Source organism: Sitophilus oryzae, unplaced genomic scaffold (assembly GCF_002938485.1).
Source record: "Sitophilus oryzae breed Bouriz unplaced genomic scaffold, Soryzae_2.0 scaffold_1057_pilon_pilon, whole genome shotgun sequence".
Lineage (NCBI taxonomy): Eukaryota > Metazoa > Arthropoda > Insecta > Coleoptera > Curculionidae > Sitophilus > Sitophilus oryzae.
In genome coordinates, this window is record NW_022145679.1 from 702,603 (window position 1) to 720,614 (window position 18,012).

The 18,012-nt window shown below is 30.6% G+C and overlaps 1 protein-coding gene across 1 annotated transcript in view; it reads right to left on the reverse strand.

Annotated features, from left to right (window-relative positions):
* The window catches only part of LOC115875372, a 107,446-nt gene that overhangs the window by 60,451 nt on the left and 28,983 nt on the right, over positions 1-18,012 (reverse strand). Inside the window, exon 2 of the mRNA XM_030890802.1 lies at positions 7,320-7,346. Coding sequence (XP_030746662.1) covers positions 7,320-7,346 — 27 coding nt within the window. The remainder of the gene's footprint in view (positions 1-7,319; positions 7,347-18,012) is intronic.

The following is an 18,012-nucleotide window of genomic DNA, read 5'->3' on the forward strand; positions in this document are numbered from 1 at the left end:
AAATATATGGATTTTTATATCCCAATTTATAGAATTTTAAAATCTATATATTTTTATTAGAATTTCATTTGTCGTTATTAGATTTCTCTATAAAGAAACTTATTTAAATAATTTAATAATAATACTAATATAATTCTAATTCAACAAGACATCAGAAACTATAGACCAATACTACTACTACCAGTAACAGACAAGATATTGACAAAAATAATAAACAATCGAATACAAAACAGTTAGACGCTGCACAAACACGAGAACAAGCAGGGTTTAGAAGCGGCTTCAGCACGACTGATCATATCAGCCGAACAAAACAATACGAACATTCACTAGCCATAGCCTTTATAGACTTTTAGAAGACTTCCAACTAGGCAATAATAGGAGCTCTAGCGAAACAAGGTATTGACAGGCCTTATATAGAAACTCTCGCCTAAATATAGTACAATTCTTTTAAAAGTTCCTCAATATGGCCATCCTAGTTACGAAAATTGGTAATTTTTTTTAATGAAAAATAAGTTGGCGTTAGCGAATTCAGCAATTGATTTATTCTTTGGTTAACAAAAGGTTAACAATAACATTTTTGAGGATTGTCAAATTGACGTTAAAGTTAGGTTATTAGGTGGTTGTCATAAATAAAAACATTGATTATTGAAATTATTTAATAAGAATAAATGTATTTTACCGCAGATCCGAAGAGATTTTACTTAAAGGTATTTTATAAACTGTCTCAGGGAGAATATTAACTCCCCTGTTTTTTATATTTCAGTTAAAGGGACGTAAGAACTATAGGAAGTGAATTTTTGTTTTCATGTTTTGACGATATCTGAGAGTTCCTAGAATTATCAAGATTATTGAATAATTAAAGTTGTTTAATAAGTGAAATTAATAGAAGACTTGAAAATAGGATGAAGCGTTTCATGTTATATAGTTTATAGATCACCCCATTTCTCTTAATTTGTTTTTATTTTAGTACAGTTGAATTGATGTGTACAAAAACAGCATTTTCAAACATCTTATTTAAATAGTTCTTTTATATACTGTTAAACTGTATCAACTACAAAGTCTTTAGCAAAAAATTAGAAGGTAATAAATTTTGTAGATATAATTTATGAAAATTTATATATAAAGATTAGAACACAATCCTCTGAGGGAAAAAGAAATACTCAAAAAGTCATTAAATATACTTTATTAAAAATAACAACATACAAAAACATCCATGCAAACTGTAATAATCAGAACATTATCCACATTATACCTTTATTAAATTTGTGTTCACACTCCTGTCAGGAAAGCCAGAAATGTTTGTTTAAATATTAACTTATTTTAAATTGCCAGAAGGACATCAGAATATGTCACAACCACAACTATAGGTTTGGAATCAGTACTAAATTTTTTACCTAGTAAGTAATGTGTCAACTAACAAGTATAGGATAAAAAAGAATTAATATAGAGTGTACTATACAATGTCCTGCTTATTTATGAAATTACTTTCCTTTCAAATGCGAGGAATACCAGTAAAATAAAACATAATTTTTGATTTGGTTTGGTGTTTGATATTCTAACTACATCTATTACAAACCTTAAGTGCTTTTAGTGAGTAACTGTATTTTTTATTATTCTTTGTGCATCCTGTAAAGTAAAAAAATATATATTTCAAGAAATATATAAAAACAATGCAATAGATATCAAACAGATTCATAAAAACTACTTACAATTATTGTACATATTATATATTTCAAGTGTTATTTGATCTTTGGTCCCATTACCAACATTACCTTATTTAAGTCTTCTCTACTAACTCAACTTTTAAACCTGTTTTAAACCTTCTTTATATTTTAAAATTGATTTACAACAATCTGTAATGCCCGCGCTATTTCCTGAAATATAAGTTTTAATCTATTTATTATCATATACATATTACGAACCTGAAAATTACTGATACGAGGAAACTTCTCAAAATAATTAGAGACCTTTTTACAAACATCTGGACTAATTTATTTTCACGAATTTGTGGACGAGTCAATGTTTTCTAATACGTTTTTAAGCGTTTTACACATTTTGAATATCTTCCAGGCTATTCCTCAGTTCTTGATCGGCGAAAAGATTATTTATAACTATATGATTAGTACTGCCGGCTGCAGGTTAAATAAAAGAACAAAATCAAGTAGAATTTGTGAATAAAAACTAAAAAACTAATGAACCGTAAACGTCAATTGTCAGCCAAGCGTCAGAGTTCAATTGGATTTACCACAGATTATCAATTTGAAACTACAGTCGATTTCAGTCTAGAGATTTTCGTTTTTTAAGCCTCCCATACTGAAGTCCGCGATATTGGGAAGTTTTAAATGAATACAAGTATATATACAAAGAAGCCAAAGCAAGAGTAATGATATATATAACAACCCCAGAGTTCCCAACTGGTAAAGAAGTATGACAGGGAGACGCGATATCCCCAAAACTGTTTATAGCAAAATTAGAAGAAATCTTCCGTCATCTTGACTGTACGAACAAATGATTAAAAATAGATGAAGAATATTTTAATCATCTAAGATTCGCTGATGACATAGTCCTAATTGCCAATAGTCCTGAAGAACTATAAGCATAAATTAATGAACTAAATAAAGCCAACAATAAAGTGGGTCTCAAAATGAATTTAGTAAAAACTACAACAATATACAACAAATTAGTGGAAAGAAAAGAGATTCTAATCAATAACACAACACTGGAAATTGTAGAAGAATATGTATATTAGGGACAACTACACGTAATACACAGCTCGGGATCTCTATTGCCAGAAATCAACAGAAGAATTAAGTTAGCACGGAGGACTTATGGACGAAACTAAATCATATTCAATTTTAGAATGCTACTCTACAGGGTGAGTTTCCTACGATGTTCTCTATGGGCATCTTGGAAACTACTGGAGATAGAGAGTCGGTTAAATGGGGAAAGAATTGCAGTTTTGTGGGGTCATAAATATGCGCCTTTCAGATTTTTGAAAAAGTTCATGGCTTACTAGATATTTCGAAAAAAAAAATTTTGCCTATTTTAAAAATTATCCTTAATTCCATTATAATCTATTTTAGACAAAAAAGTTTTCAGATAAAAGTTGTAGATAATCACATTCCTAATGAGTTTGTGTTTTCTAAAGCCTGTAATTTTTGACTTATGACACAAACATATGTTTTTTTTAATGGAAACCATAGTTGGCCATGACTTCATAAAAAGCGGCATTTTTAAGCTTTTCATCGATATAAGTTATAATATGTTTCTTTCACAAAATTACTGAGTTATAGCCAATTCTTATCTTTCTTGACTAATTTCACTTAGTTAGCGATGGAAACAAGTTCAATCGTCGTTGCTCTCAGAAATGTGAAATTGTCACATCCAATCTTTGTAAATTAAAATAAACAAAAATTGGAAATAAAAATTTTTCAAATGAAGAAAAGCGTGTAGGATTATTGGTTCAACTTTTCTTAGTCATACAGTTTCGAGGATACGTTGACCAGTGAAAGTTATTTACGTTTTTATAGAGAACGGTTTTCAATGGTGATGTTCTAATTTTGTTATGATTTATTACTTATAAAAAGACAAAATATATTATTAAACGTCTCTTTACAATTTGCATTACACAAACTAAAACTTAAAAAAATAATATCACTATAAGTTATTTTAGAAAATTTTCAAAAAATCTGCAATTGTTTTGAGTACATAAATGCTTCTTTTTAAAATGAATTTCTAGCTATTCTCACAGAACGACCGGTCGACTTAATTAAACTTCTCCTGTTCTGCCTCTTCGAGTGCCTCTCTCAACTCATAAGTTCTTTTGTAAACCTTGTTGTTAACCGTACCGCATAAAAAAAATCTAAAATGGCTACGTCAAGTCACCGAGGAGACCCATGCAATTTGGTCCACCACTTTCTATCCCTGAGTCCCTATCCTACGTAAGTAACGTTCACCGGTCAACGGTCAACGTATCCTCGAAACTGTATAGCCAAGAAAAGTTGAACCAACAATCCTACATCCTACACGCTTCTCTTCACTTAAAAAACTCTTATTTACAATTTTTGTTTATTTTATTTTACAAAGATTAAATGTGACAATTTCATATTTCTGGGAGCAACGACGATTGAACTTGTTTCCATGGCTAACTCAGAGAAATTAGTCAAAAAAGATAAGAATTGGCTGTAACTTAGTAATTTTGTGAAAGAAACATATTATAGCTTATATCGCTGAAAAGCTTAAAAAATGGCGCTTTTTATGAAGTCATGGTTTCCATTAAAAAAACATATGTTTGTGTCATAAGTCAAAAGTGACAGGCTTTAGAAAAAATCGGAGAACACAATCTCATTAGGGATGTGATTATCTACAACTTTTATCAGAAAACTTTTTGTCTAAAATAGATTATAATGGAATTAGGGACAATTTTTAAAATAGCCAAAATTTGTTTTTTTTAAATATCTAGTAAGCCATGAACTTTTTCAAAAATCTGAATGGCGCATATTTATGACCCCATAAAACTGCAATTCTTTCCCCATTTAACTGACTCTCTCCAGTATTTTCCGAGATACCCATAGAGAACATCGTAGGAAACTCACCCTGTATATAGAGGAGAAAACATTCGATTAATGTATACTACCAGTCATAATCTATACATCATTAGGCATGCGAACCCTGGACACTTAAAACGGACGTCGTAATCTATACTAATATATAAAATCCTTAAGTGACTGACATACTGATTAATCACGATCCTGCTCAAACCACTCAACGTAAGAAGCTCAATTTTGCCATACACGTTGCTTCTAGGGTGTAGAGTATCCCTCAAATATTACAATATTTTTTATTTAAAAAACGGTCAAGTTTCCTAAAAAACGCTTAAACACGTATATTTTATTTTGTTTTTTTACATATTTTCAGAATTTTAAAAAACGTATACACGGTGTTTCGAAAAATCTGGTCATTGATTAATCACGATCCTGCTTAAAGCGCTTGACGTAAAAAGCTGATTTTTGGAAAACAGATTGGATTGAATTATAAAAAACATACTTTCTGGTAATTTTCTCACTTTTTTAAAATGAGTGGAAGGTGTTGAAATAAACTACCTCTATCATTCTTGTTGACAAAATTTAAAAAAAAAACTAATCAAACACATGCAAAAATTAATTTGGATAATTTGGTTTGTTTAGAAACTTTTTTATCTCTTGTGTTTTTTTGATAAAACTCACCGATTTGAAATTAAAAAATAAAATGTAAAGCATTACATATCAGGACAAAAAACATTTTTAGATAAAGAATCTAGTGGGCTGCTCTAATTTTTTTAGGAAAAAATCAAGTCGGCCGCTGTCACTTTTTAGGATGTTTCTAATACCGTATGATCGAATAAAAACGACGTCAGCGATGGCTATGAAATGAAGATCGCTGTCATTTTATATGTAAATTTATATAGGAAATGTCATCGATCCTCATTTCTCAGCCGCCGTTTTTTCTCGATCATACGGTATTATTTTATTGACATTACTCTACTGCAATACGTTATTATCTAGATTCTTATTATTATCGTTATTATCACTAGATTCTTTATCTAAAAATGTTTTTGATCCTGACATGTAATGCTTTACATGTTATTTTTTAATTTCAAATCGGCGAGACTATCAAAGAAACACAAGAGATAAAAAAGTTTCTAAATAAACCAAGCTATCAAATCAATTTTTTGTATGTGTTTGATAAGATTCTTTAAATTTCGTTAACAAGAATGATAAGGGTAGTTTATTTCAACCCCTTCCACTCATTTTGAAAAAAATGAAAAAATTACCAGAAAGTGTGTTTTCGTAATAGTAATGCTCCCATAAAATTTCATTAGACTATCTCTTTTCGTTTTCAAGATAAAAAATAAAAACATTATTTTTCCGCCATCTTTGTACCGCGATCCCTAATGGTTGACTTTTGACCCAACGTTTATGAAGCAAACTACCCTTTATTTTGAACAAGGAATCGCCCCCTGAAGTTTTTCGTATTTGTTTTGAAACACCCTGTATATACTTCCGGTTTTACCACGAGTGGTTGCCAAATTGCTTGTTTTAAGTAGAATACCCGTATATATTTTGATACAAACTGATACGAATATATCTGTACAACATATACCTAATTTTCGCCATTTTTAAAATCTTATAACAAAATGGCATTCGCAAAGAGAAAGATAGTTCTCTAGTTTTCTGTTAGATATTATCCCCTTATTTAATACTAGACGACATATAAGATACTCTTTTTATAGAGATTTTTGGATCTATAGTAATAATATAAAGTTAAATTATTGCAATTAATCAATTATTTAATTCATCATAACTTTACATTTTTTAGATTTGTCTGACTTAGATATTTAACTAATAAAAATAATTTTTCATATTTAACGGTGTAATTTGTACGATAAAAGTACATTTAGTAAAATATTACAAAGATTTCAAATATTTTAAAATATATTTCCCACAGTTAAATATCAAAAATATTTTTTAGTATTTGTACTGTGTTCAATATTATTACTTACTAATTACATACTTTTGCAAAAAAAGCAAAGTAGGAAGAAATAGTTAGGTTGAAACCTGCCGAATGATATAGAAATTGAAAAATGTGAAACTTGCCTATTAAACATATTAAGTTTGTATATTCAGGGATCCATAGTTACTAAAGTTCATTAATTTTTATCTAACAATCATAACTTCTATATTTAGTATTGAATTATATATTACTAAGGGATGGTTTATTTCTGCAAAAAAATGTTAATTAATTTTAAATTAATTAATTTCAAATAGATGTATAGGTATAATATAAACGGCGTCAAATACGGCTAGGCAATGACAACCAATAATAATTTTGGCGAGGTAAATCTCTACACTTCATTTACTAAAAATGAATAAATTAACACTTATTATAGAAAGATTAATAAAGGACAGAAAACCGTTTCCAGACACACAAATCTATTTCCAAAAAATGTTTTATTGAATTTTAAGCTACACAATAAAAATCAATTTTACTCAATATAAATATAAATAACAACCTTCCTAAGGTTTAAGCATTAGGCACCATTAAAAAATAAAGAAGAGTACCTACTAGCCAAGTAAATGACGTATAAGGCTTGACCTCGCCAAAATTATCATCGATTGTCATCTCCCAGCCGTCTTTGACGCCGTTTTTTTTCAATCGTATCGGTACATTAAAAATATTAATTAAAAATACTTTATAATAATTGGTTTTGTTGTGTATAAAATTTCTATTTCTAAACGAACAACATGCAACTACAAATGAAAGATTTTAATAATACATACCCCTACTTTTTTTAATTTCGTTTCTTCCTGAAAAATAAAAATAATTACGTTTAGCTTACACATACGAAAATAATTAATGGGGAATTTTTAGAGGAATTACGGAAACATATACAACTAGGCCACATTAAAATCCGGTATTTAATATTCGCGGACATGGGGAATTTTTGTGTTAAAGGTATACTAAAAGCTCATTTTTTAACTTTAGTTCTTTTATAATGAAGGATACTGTATGTTTTACAATTTACGTATAAATTATGCTTTTTTAACTGAGCTTTCTTCATTAAGCTGAAAAAATATCATTACTTATTAAAATTATATTGTTGAATGTGTAAATATATAACTCATCGTACAATCTCAGAACTTTGATAATAGCCAGTATCTGAGACGGTTTTACAGAGGTTAGTTCTCCATCTCAGATATCAGTCGTACCAAACTTCATGGCAAGAGTAGTTGTTGTCTCGGCGCTTCTGGTGTTTCACCATTTTCCACACAGAATCTGCTTTCGTTGTTGTTTCTTAGCTTCAATTTACTGAGGTGTTCGTTGAGGAGGCAGTGTCCTGTTAAAAACCTCGCGACAATCCGACGAGTGTTCTTACTTAAATCAAGGAAAATATTTGATTCTCGGTAGTAAGTTTTGTGAAATTTCTTCGAGTGTCTTGGACTGTTGGTGGATTCCCATTCCAGGCTACGGATGGAGTCTTCCAGTTTCTTGAGTTCCGCTTTGAGTTGGTTTCCACTTGGAAAGCAGAACGATTCATGTTCAGATAGTGGATTGATCGCTCTTTTTCTAGCTAGATCGTTTTCTTTTTCATTGCCTTCTACGGGTGTCTCAAAAAACATGTGCCACCTCTAGTGGCAGATTCTTCACGTAAAAATAAGTTTTATTTTTCATATCAACATAGGTCCGATTCTGCTTTGTTTCGTAGCTACAGGGTGTTAAAGTCTTAATAATCTTTCGATTTATTATAATTTTCTTATAATAAATTTATTTTTTTTCTTATAAAAAAATTTCTTTTAATTTATTATAAAGGACTTTTAGTGATTCGAATGAAATTTTGAGGGTAAAAGTTCTACATATTTTAATGCTAAAAAAGTGTCCCTAAATTCATCAGGGACGTGCATATGGGTTATCACTATAATATTTTTCAAAAAAAAACATGTGCGCCACTGACTTTTATCTTTTGATATGAAAATCGTGTAGGCCGTTTAATGTCAATTAAAAGTGATCTCTCACTATTTTGTCGAATTCGGCCTCCTTAATGAGAAAAAAACGCAATTTTATTAATCACAATTAATAAAATTAAAATAAAAATAAAATTAATAAATTATATATTTTACCTAATTTCTTATTAAATATTATTACTACTAGTTATTATTAATATTAGTCCAACCTATAGCAATTTAAAATAAAAAAATAATATTTTAAAAAGTTTTGACATCCTGTAACTCTAAAACTATGCATTTCCATACCCATGTTTATAGGAACTTTTTTTCATATTTTTTGATGAGGAATCAATGAGTACTTATTAAAAATTTTTAAGGGTTGCTATCAGACTTGGATCAAGGCAAATTAATAAAATTGCGTTTGTCTCATCTTCTTCTTCTTCTTCTAGTGCAGATCCATTAATGGATGTTTGCGATAACATTTTCCATTGCTTCTCTGTTCCGGGCGGTGTGTATTAACGACTGAACATCGAGTAGCCCTGTCCACTGTCCAATATCCCTCAGCCAAGACATTTTCTTCCTTCCGATACCCCTTCGGCCTTCGATCTTGCCTTCTATCAACAAATGCAAGAATTGATATTTGGGGTTTCGCATTATGTGCCCCAGGTATGCGGTCTTTTTCTTTTTAATCAATTCAAATAATTCACGCTATTTGTCAACGCGTCTGAGAACTTCCTCATTTGTCAATCTAGCCGTCCAAGGTATCTTCAGGATTCTGCGATATAGCCACATCTCAAAAGCCTCATTTTGTTGATGGTAACTACTTTCAATGTCCAACCTTCCATACCATAAAGGAGCACCGACCACTCATAACAATTTACGAATCTTAATCTAAGGCTAACGTCAAAATCAGAACAGACAAGTACTTTTCGAAACCTCAAGAATGTCTGCCGAGCTTGTTCGATGCGACATTTAATTTCCTTGTCTGATGTCCAATCTTCGGAGAGCCAAATGCCCAAGTACTTAAATTTATCTACTCTTTCTATGGGCCTTGAATTAAATGTTAGGATGGAGTTATAAACACATCTGGATTTCTGGATATAATCATAATTTGGTTTTGTTGATGTTGATGTTTAAACCCATTGCTTTGCTCTGTTCTCCTACCTTGTTGACCAGTTGTTGTAGGTCGTGTATATTGTCTGCAATTAAGACCGTATCGTCGGCATAGCGGATATTATTTGTCTCATCAAGAAGGCCGAAATCAACAAAATATCAAGACAATTTTTTAATCGGCATTAGACTGCTTACACTATTTTGCTAACAAGAGAAAAAAATGTCAGTGACGTACATGCTTTTTTTAGAAAAATATTTCAGTAATAACCCATGTGCACGTCCCTGGTGAATATGTCGACACTTCTTTATCTTTAAAATATGTCGCATTTATAGTAACTTTTACCTTCAAAATTTCATTGGAATCGTTACAAGTACTTGGAAGAAAATTATAATTAATCGAAACCATATTAAGACTTTAATACCCTGTAGCTACGAAACAAAGCAGAATCGAACCTATGTTCATATGAAAAATAAATCTCATTTTTACATGATATAACGTTTTTAGTTCGTTACATGTCTTTTTTATATATAGTTTATGATGTCTGGGGGCCTATCATCACCGGATTCCCTCTCGTTCAGGCCGGATAGGTTATTTGACGCGTAATTTTTACGTTCCCTGGTCGCCAACCCTGTGATCGTTCGACACAACCCTGTTACTATTCTGTGAAGGCGCGCGCTGTCAACATCGCTTCTGTCAACTCTCCGTGCTTAACCTCACTTTGTTTTGACGCTCTGTTTTATCCCAGCTTTTAGAAATGGTGATTATTTAAATCTTGTTGTATAATCTGAATCAGCTGCTATTTCAAAGCAACAGGTAAAGATGAGATATTATCCTTTTAGATTCGATATTATTATTGAATATTTTTAGGGTAGAGTTACGGATGTCCCAACTTGTATTTGTGTTTTGCTGACACGTTGGCGTCCCTTTGCTTTTGTCCTCCAGAATGTCATTTGGAAGAAAGGACAGATTGTTTATTATTTATTGAGCCCTCGGAAGTATTTCGAGGTAGGTTCATTTTGTTTATTAGACGGTGTTTGATTTTAAACAAGAGTTTCGTGGTCCAAGGTACGGACTGTGTCCAAGTAAGGACTGTGTCCAAGGTACGGACTATTCCAAGGTACGGACTGTGTCCAAGGTACGGGTAGTGTTTTATGTACGGACATTATCTTATGTACGGATGTCCTGTGGACGAGTGTCCCCAGTAAGAACGATTTTTTCATACATATAAGTGCCACAGCGTGGATGTAGCTTGAGTCCCATGCTGCTTCGTTCCCAGCTGTAAGCTAGTTAGTTACGGCTGTACCAATTTATGGTGTCTCATTCTGGCCCCTTTGGTTGTGTTGGATGGCTGAGTACAGAGAAGCGAGACCACCTCACGCTGCTACTGTTTGAAGCAAGATTACATAAAAAACAGCTAAGTGTAGATTTACGTTCTAGTTTTTATGTTTTAGATTTTCTATATTTTCAGTCTTAAACAGTAACGTACATTTTAAATAATATCGTACAGACTATATTTAGTGGTTAGATTATTAAGAACATTTATGTCGATGCAGTAGTTACAATGTGATTTAGATTTTAGGTTTCATTATATTACGCCTTGTAATAGTATTACTTTCTATAGATAATATTGCGCTATATTAACAGATGAATAACGAGACATAGATTCTAGAATCTACAGGTTGCAACACATCTGATTTAACACCGCATAAAATTTAACAATTTAAATAAAGTAATGCTACTTTTCTTATATCTTCTATAACGTTACACGCATTGTATTTTTTCATAGTCTTTTCATAGAACGCTACAATGAGGAATCACCCCACGAGAGATGGCACGTGTTTTTTAAATACCCTGTATAACTTGGCAGGCTCACAGCCAGAGTACTTTATTATCTTTGCCTAATTTGTTCAGCCTTTCTAGGCATTCTTTAACCAACTTCGAACTGGTGGTTACTAAGATAATCGCTTTTAATGCTGCTTGACTAATGATAAGATCGGCTATTTCTTGTGTCCGAAAATTATGTTAGGTGAAATTAAAAACAAAACATATTAAAAATTTCTAGCTTATATTTAATAAAAAATCCCACTGTTTTTCCACAGTACTTGACTATACTCCAAAATACTTCACTATATACTCTCGAAGCTCGTTTTTCTAACCATTTTACCAACATGATTACACGATTAAAACTCGATTACTTACTGTGGTAATTACTTTTCGTTTTAATCATCCGCTGATAGTGATAACATGGTTAGCAAAACGCGCGTCCAGAATTTACTGCAATATGTTTTACTGGACTGCGTTAAAATAGAGTTGTTTTGCTATTGTAACTCCAAAAATCCTGACCGCTCTTTATAATTCTACGGTCTTAAATCATTTCTAAAATAAAAATAATCTTAAGTCAATCTCAACGTAACGTTTAAATGATTTAAATCTTAAGTTTTTGACTTAAAGTCGTTTCCATAAAGAGTAAAGTCGTTTTTATGACTTAAGTCTATATTTTTGATTCTTTTTTTATGTCCCTTTGACAAGAATGTAAAACAAACAAGAATCAACACAAAATAATTTAAAACACATATTTAAAAGATATGGGGATACATAGCAATAATAATAATAATAACGTTTATTAAACATTTTCTCTTGAAATTAAAACAGATACAAAATAGTACAGTACAATACAACATAATAAGCTATACTATATATAATAAGCAATTTAACTAAGACTAAATATAAACTTTAAGAATCGAAATAAACGTTAAAAGAATTACCACAAAGTAATACAATTACTTGTATGTGGAAAGGAATACAATTTAATTATGACAATATATAATGTTCACTAGCACTTATGAAAATTTATTTTGTATATTTTAAGTTAACTAGGTCATTAAATATATCTCTACCTCGATCAACCATCGATTTGCATACCCCTTTTTTAAACCCAGAGTAACTTTTAACTTTCTTTAGGAAGGTTGGTAAGATGTTATATAATCGAGGTGCAAAAAACTTTGAAGATCTGTCCAGCAGTTTTAGAGCATAAACTAGGATAAAATGCCTTATGTCTAGTTTCATATTCATGGTCAACATGTTCAACAGATATTTTCCCCTGATAAATGAATTTTAAAACATCTAGGCAGTACAGCTGACGTATATCCAGTAGATGCGCCTGCTTAAAGAGAACGTTTGAAGAGAAAGTTTTCTCTTTATTGTAAATAATTTTTATGAACCATTTTTGAACAGAATACAAGCTCTTTAAATGACATTCAGCCGCACCACCCCACCCTAGAATCCTAGGGCTGAGTCAGGATTCTAAGCTGTTTGACGTCCAAAAAAGTTTTCAAATAATTAAATTTCGGTAACAATCCTCGCAATTTTTTAGTTACATTATTAATATGAATATTCTATTTAAGATGTTTGTCGATTGTAACCCCTAAATATTTTATAAAATCACATTCCGGTATTACATTATTATTGGTTATATGTAATCTGTCCCAATCTGGTTCATTATTTTTATAAATAGAGAAGGATATAAATTTATTTTTGACAAACCAGGTATTCATTGTCTGAAAGACTTCCTCTGCTAATCTTTTCAAATTCGACCAAGAGTTAGATTTGTTTAATATCGCTGTATCATCTGCGTAGCTAAAAATTTCTGCTTTTGTGTTAATTGTAAGTAGATCATTAAGATAAATAACAAACAATAACGGACCCAACACAGTGCCTTGTGGTACACCATGCTCAATCCTTCCTGGCTTGCTATTAATATCTCCCAAATTAACATATTGTGATCTGTTCTTAAGGTAACTTTTTAAAATACTAAGGCTGTTTCCTCGTATTCCATATCTCTCTAATTTGTCTAAAAGTATTTTGTGATTTACCGTATCAAATGCTTTAGCGAGATCTACAAATATACAGGCGCTTCGATGTCCCGAGTCTAGAGCATCATAGATTGATAATGTCAATGCATGAACGGCATCCTGTGTTGATTTGCCTTCTAAAAAACCAAATTGATTTTTTGCTATTATGTTAAATTTTAGAAAGAATTTTAACAAATGTTTTTTATAACTGTCTCAAAGATTTTAGAAAAACCTGATAATATGGATATAAAATATATAAAATCTCACACAATCCCATACACTTTATGTTCTAGTGAAGATGAATGAGGGAAATCTTCAATTATGCATAAATAAATCACAATACACAAGACTTGAAATTATTATTAATTCCTCGTGGATACCATAATGATAAGCACGTAATGTTTGTGTTCCATCTGTCCGTCCTTCTTACCAGGTATCCTGTCCAGCCACTTGAGGAATTTGATTATGTGGACAACATCTATTAGCTGGGTCTTTTGTCGTATCCACTCTATTCTTTTACGGTCTTTTTTGGTTCTTCCTCTTCGTTCCATCGAGCGTTGTGTGATATGCCTCCCTTATGATGTCGATTTTTAGTGTCCAGTTTTCGTCATGACTGATTGTACACATTGATCCAATGTTTTCGTCTTTAAATAAAGAGCAAATTTAAATACATCAGAATGTCTGCTAGTTAGAACTTCTTCTTGGCTAATACTAAATATCTCTCTACAAATTGGCAATTAGGTTTTTGTGTGCCAATTACACAGGGTGAGTCTTAAATAAATGCAGGTATTTTCAAGGCTGGCAGATCTCGATAAAAGAAACATATTTTCCTCATCAAATAAATCCAAAATACCGTATTATTTTACTTTGAAAACTAAAAAAAAAGATTTTTTCTACTACCAATTATCAAGATATTATGTTTTTAACTAAAATTAAAACAAAATCCAAAGAATTCTTGGAAATATGTCAAGTTAACAAAAATCGTCTTTCTGGAGTCGAAATATACCACCCTTTATTATTACATAATGCAAAGACACCGCACATTTTGCTAGGTTCAATCAAGCTGACAGAATGTGATGACAAATCTATTGCAGTGTAAGATACTGTTGTATCTCCTTCCGATTGACACATCACAGAAATGAACCCGCCACAAAGATATAGCCATTATTTTACAGGGTGTCAAAAACCAGTGTATCTAACTTCGATGTATGATTCTGCAGATAAAAATAAAACAAAAAATTCCATTGAACATAATATGTCCTAAAATGCTTCCCAAAGAATTTGCAGCCCTCAAAATGTTAATTAAAAATAACATATTTTGTTTATTTTTAAGAAAATCGGTAAATCGTTTTTCCTGAAATTTGGTACTCTTATGCACATTTTAATGCCAAATCGAATGGCGATCACGTAAAATTCCGTAACACCCTTGAAACCTTAGGTATATTTGTAGTACTCTAATAAACGATCCTTAAAGTAAGGCTGTACTACTTGGATTGCTTAAAAATAGAAACAATTTTTTTATACAATTTTCAAAATAAATACATTTTTAAATAATTTTATGCGACAGCCAAGTATAAACTTCTCTGTCTATGGAATAAAATATAATATACTAGTATTAAAACAAGCTTTATGCGATATTAGTATTGAACTGAAGTAAAAAAAAATATAGAGGGATAATGCTAAATGTTAGTAATATTAATGAATTTAATGGAATATATCATATAAACATGTAAATCTATAGCTAATGTATGGATATGTGGCATACTATGTTTTTATAAAATGTTATAAAAATGATTGTAATAATGTATTTTACAAATTTTTCATAAATAATTTTCCAAATAGGCAAACTATATTCATATTTTTATAACGAGCTTTTTTCGATTCTAATGATGCCACTCAACGTAAACTACGCCTTTTAGTGAGCTAAGTAGTAATATATGATCCATATTTTATCAAAGTCCCGTTGAAAGGACCGGTTTGAAATATATACATAAGATATAGAAATATACAGACATTTTAATCGTTTTGGTCTTCATCAGTTGGTAGGTACATAATTGTTAATTGGGACTTTCATTTCGTATAATTTCAACGGTTTTGATAGACATGCTACTACATGACATAAGACTATACTGGGTGCGTCTCAAAAGTGGCTCACCCCGACAACTTTTTTATTTTTTGAGATTAAAAAACGAGATTTGGTATGTTATGCCAAGCTATGTCAAAAGTATATGACATAAATTAGGATCGATTGACGTGTTTAATTATTGTTTTCGGTCACTTTCTGTTTCACCAAAAATGACCATACCATTTTATTTTTAAAAGCACCCTCCGCATTTTTTTACTTTATTCCATAGAAATTAACACCCTGAATAGAATGACATATCATATATTAGCTTTTGACATTTTCGCATATTGTTTATTTGAAATTATTGTAACATGCGGTGCGTAATGACAATTTGCCTCGAAATACCAAGTGTGTGGTACCAAATTATTCGTAAAAAATGCTTTTCCCAAATATGCTAATGAGCCACCCTCGTTCCATTTGAAAAAATTGAGATATGATTAAAAATACGATTTATTTATCTTTTAACCGGCTAGGACAAGACACTAAAAACATTAGACGATCAATTCTATTTTTCCAAGGCTCTTTGATTAAAAATTAGTGTTTTTAACACAGGATTGAAATTTAAAATACGATTACTTTTTAAGCGAGAATATCAAACGTTGACATATGATATGTCAGAGTCTATTCAGAGTGTCATTTTCTATGGAATAAAATAAAAATGTTATAGGGGTTAGCCACTTTTGAGACGCACCCTGTATATCATAGAATTTTTAAAGCGCCTGATAGTAGAAATAAATAAGTCATAGTACAGATAGCATGAGATTATGTTATCTGTGGTCATAGTAGCGTAATTTTAGAACTTGTGAAAAAATGTTCAATTCAATTTTTTTTTAAGTTGTACAATCAGGCAACGCTGCAAAATTTTTATATTTGTTATACAAATTTCCACATTTATTTTATATTATATTAAAATTTCTAATGTAAAGAATAGGTGACTGGTGTTTTATATGAATATTTTTTAAAACTTTATTTAAACAATTATCTTACTCCATTTTTAATATTTACGTACTTACTTTTTCAGTAATTTTACTTAACCCTACAATTTACCATTAAATTGCACATTGTAATATCATTTTTGAACCTTAAATAAACAGAAAAAAAGATAACCGACGCACTTGAACAAAATGAGTGTCGACATGAAACCATATACGAAGATTATTACATCAGGCGAACTATAAAGAATGTTAGGCAGATTTGAAGAGTCAGCCCTTTTAAAATTTACATAGAGAACTTAATAAAATACCCACAATGAAATATGAATTAGTAAAGAAATTGTGATAAAATGTGGAACTTTAGTTAATGCTTCTTTTTATATCAATTAACTGAATGAAAGATTTTTGTTAAATCTTTATAAACTTGCATGATGAATGCGATAATTCTATAGAAAGAATGTAAAAAGATAAATTAGAAAATATAGAAGGTTAAAATACCTAGTACAGGGTGTCGCCTCTCATACGCAGCGGAAGCTCCAAGGAGAACGGTAGTTTATATCGAGTTAACTGTAAGCATTTTATAAAAATATATAGAATTATACAGGGTCTCCCCAAAAAAGGTACACATAAAAGTTGTGTTTCTTCTAATGGAATACCCTATATATTAATTGATTTTCGGATTTTAGGAGAAAAATAAAGGTGAGTTTTACTAAAGAAGCATATACCTAAAACCTAAGGATTTTGACATATTTCAAATTTTGTGAAAATGCATAGTAAATTTTAAATTTCGAACAGCTACCTAAATTTTAGTTGACCTTGTATAGTCTGATATTTAATTACAGTAACCATTGTATGTTAAAACAAATTGAAATTTGACCCGAAAAATTATACAGGGCGAGCCAAAATTAATATGGAACATTAGTCACTTTAAAAGCAAGTTACTTCTTTATTTTAAATCGAACACCCAGTATATTATTCCGGTGTTCAATGGGGAATTTATATATCTTCAAAATATTATTTAGGTTGCCTACCCCTCAGACAAGGATTTTCTTAGATATTTTAGTTTTTATGATTTTGCGTCAGTAGATCTTTATTATTTGAAAAAATCTAGGTGCCTGTGATATACCTTTTGTTAATTTAACAAAAATTAAAGATTGTAGAGCAAAATACTCAACGGTAATAAAAAGATACACGTTTAAAACATATTTTAATTATTACACAAATAAAACTATATACAGGGTTGTTCACCACATACGACACGGAGTATTGTAGCTAAACGATTAGATTTTTACAAATTGTAAGTTTTGGGTTCGTTGAAGGACTATTAGAGCTACAATTTAAAAATATTTTTACAAGTTACAGAGTGTCCCAAATAAATAAAAAATATCAAAGATGTATTTTTTTAAATGGAACACCCTGTATATTATTGCATTTTTAGTTTCTACGATTAAAATAAAGGTAAATTTGATTACGGTTTATTACACTTAAACCTTACCGTTTTTGAAAT